The sequence below is a fragment of the Octopus bimaculoides genome, chromosome 7 (genome assembly GCF_001194135.2).
Source record: "Octopus bimaculoides isolate UCB-OBI-ISO-001 chromosome 7, ASM119413v2, whole genome shotgun sequence".
Taxonomy (NCBI): Eukaryota; Metazoa; Mollusca; class Cephalopoda; order Octopoda; family Octopodidae; genus Octopus; species Octopus bimaculoides.
Genome location: NC_068987.1, coordinates 30031581 through 30033294, shown reverse-complemented (window position 1 = coordinate 30033294; position 1714 = coordinate 30031581). Strand labels below are relative to the sequence as shown.

At 34.1% G+C, this 1714-nt stretch overlaps 1 protein-coding gene across 1 annotated transcript in view; it reads left to right on the top strand.

Moving 5' to 3' along the window:
- Nucleotides 1–393, top strand: part of LOC106883194 (uncharacterized) — a 22810-nt gene extending 22417 nt beyond the window's left edge. Inside the window, exon 2 of the mRNA XM_052969144.1 lies at nucleotides 80–393. Coding sequence (XP_052825104.1) covers nucleotides 80–393 — 314 coding nt within the window. The remainder of the gene's footprint in view (nucleotides 1–79) is intronic.
- The last annotated feature ends 1321 nt before the right edge of the window (nucleotides 394–1714 follow it).

Below are 1714 nucleotides of genomic sequence, written 5' to 3'. Positions count from 1 at the left end.
GATAAAGCTCAGGTTCGTATCTGGGGTGATTATGCTGAGAGTAAAATAATTCCATTATTTATTTCTGTTCTGAAATCAGATCCTGAAAATCTTGATGAAATACAAAAATCTTTAATTGAAAATATTGGAAGTTTTGTGAAAGCTATGTCTCCAACTGGAAATTTTTTCAAGGGAGACTCATTTTCATTTGTTGATATAATGGCGTTTCCATGGTTGCAAAGGCTGGAAGTTTTGAAACATTATAAAAATTTTGAAATACCATCTGATATTGATTGGTATCCTCGGTTCCAGAAATGGCTGACTGCTTGTACTGAAAGGGAGAGTGTAACACCTACTATTCCTGATATGAAGAAATTAATTCCACTCTACAAACGTTATGTGAACACAAAGTAAAATAGCCAAAGAATCCATTTGCACCGTCTTCCATTTTTTGGTAATATATTTCATTAAACAAGTTTGTAGCATAGCCTTGCATTATTCATCTTCTTCCAAATTACATAATGAAAACGTTGAATTAATATTTGATAGAATGGTAGACCCTAATAATCAACACAAGAAAATGAATTTTGTTATAACTTGGAAATAAATAAAAATATGTAAGAATACACAAAGTAGCAATCTTTACATTTTCTAAAGCTTTCTATTCATTAGTATTTATGACTATTTTTCTGTATAGGATAATTCCGAATGTTTAAGAAAACATTATACTTTGTCATGGTGTTTTAGTGGAAAAATGAAACCAATATCTGTAAAGGCATTTATTTTATTAAGACCACTTCATTACACTCAGATTCTTACTTATTCTTTTTAATACCTCTATCCTATACCTTAAAGTGGTGAGCTGGCAGAATTGTTACCAGAATTTGAACTCAGATCATAAAGACAGACAAAATGCATTTTGCCCAGCACGCTGAGGTCGGCTTTACCTTTCATCCTATTGGGGTCAATAAAATAAGTACTAGTTGAACAGTGAGATCAACTTTACCTTTCATTGTTTCAGAGTCGATAAAATGAGTACCAGTTGAACAATGGGGTTGATGTCATCGATTTACCCTCTCCCTTGAAACTACTGGCCTTGTGCCAAAATTTAAAACCAATGTCTTTATCTTACACCAGAATACTTCGCTGTTGTTTGTACATGATTCAGTAATAGGGTCAATGAAGTCTTGAAAATGATCTGTGGTTAGATATATATAATTCAGTGCAGCCTTTTCATAATATACCATTTGTCAGTTAGCACTGTGGCTCCTTGAGCAACTGATAACTGAAATGTATGGTAGCAAGATCACCAGGGCCAACTTAGCAATGTTATTTGTCCCTAGAAAAATCAATGCATTGGGCCATCTAGTATTGGGCCATCTAGTATTGGGCCGTCTAACTATTGACATTAAGAAACAGCATTCATAAAATAGAATTGAGCTGCTAGAACTATGAGGCATTTAATTGTTTCATGACATGGCTGTCTACTAGAATGGCTAGTCCCTCTGTTAGGACTATGCTGCAAAGACTCTCTTCGTATTTAATAACCTTCAAAGTAGCACTTTCATGCTGCTTTCTTTTCAGAATTAGTAAGTATAATTGTACCATTATTCATCTGAACTCGCCTCTCAATTACAATATCTCAATCCTCTCTGGTACACTAGCCATTCAGAACACACCTAACCCTTGATCCTCATACTGTAGAATGTTAAAGAGGTTCTGTGGTTATTCTTGT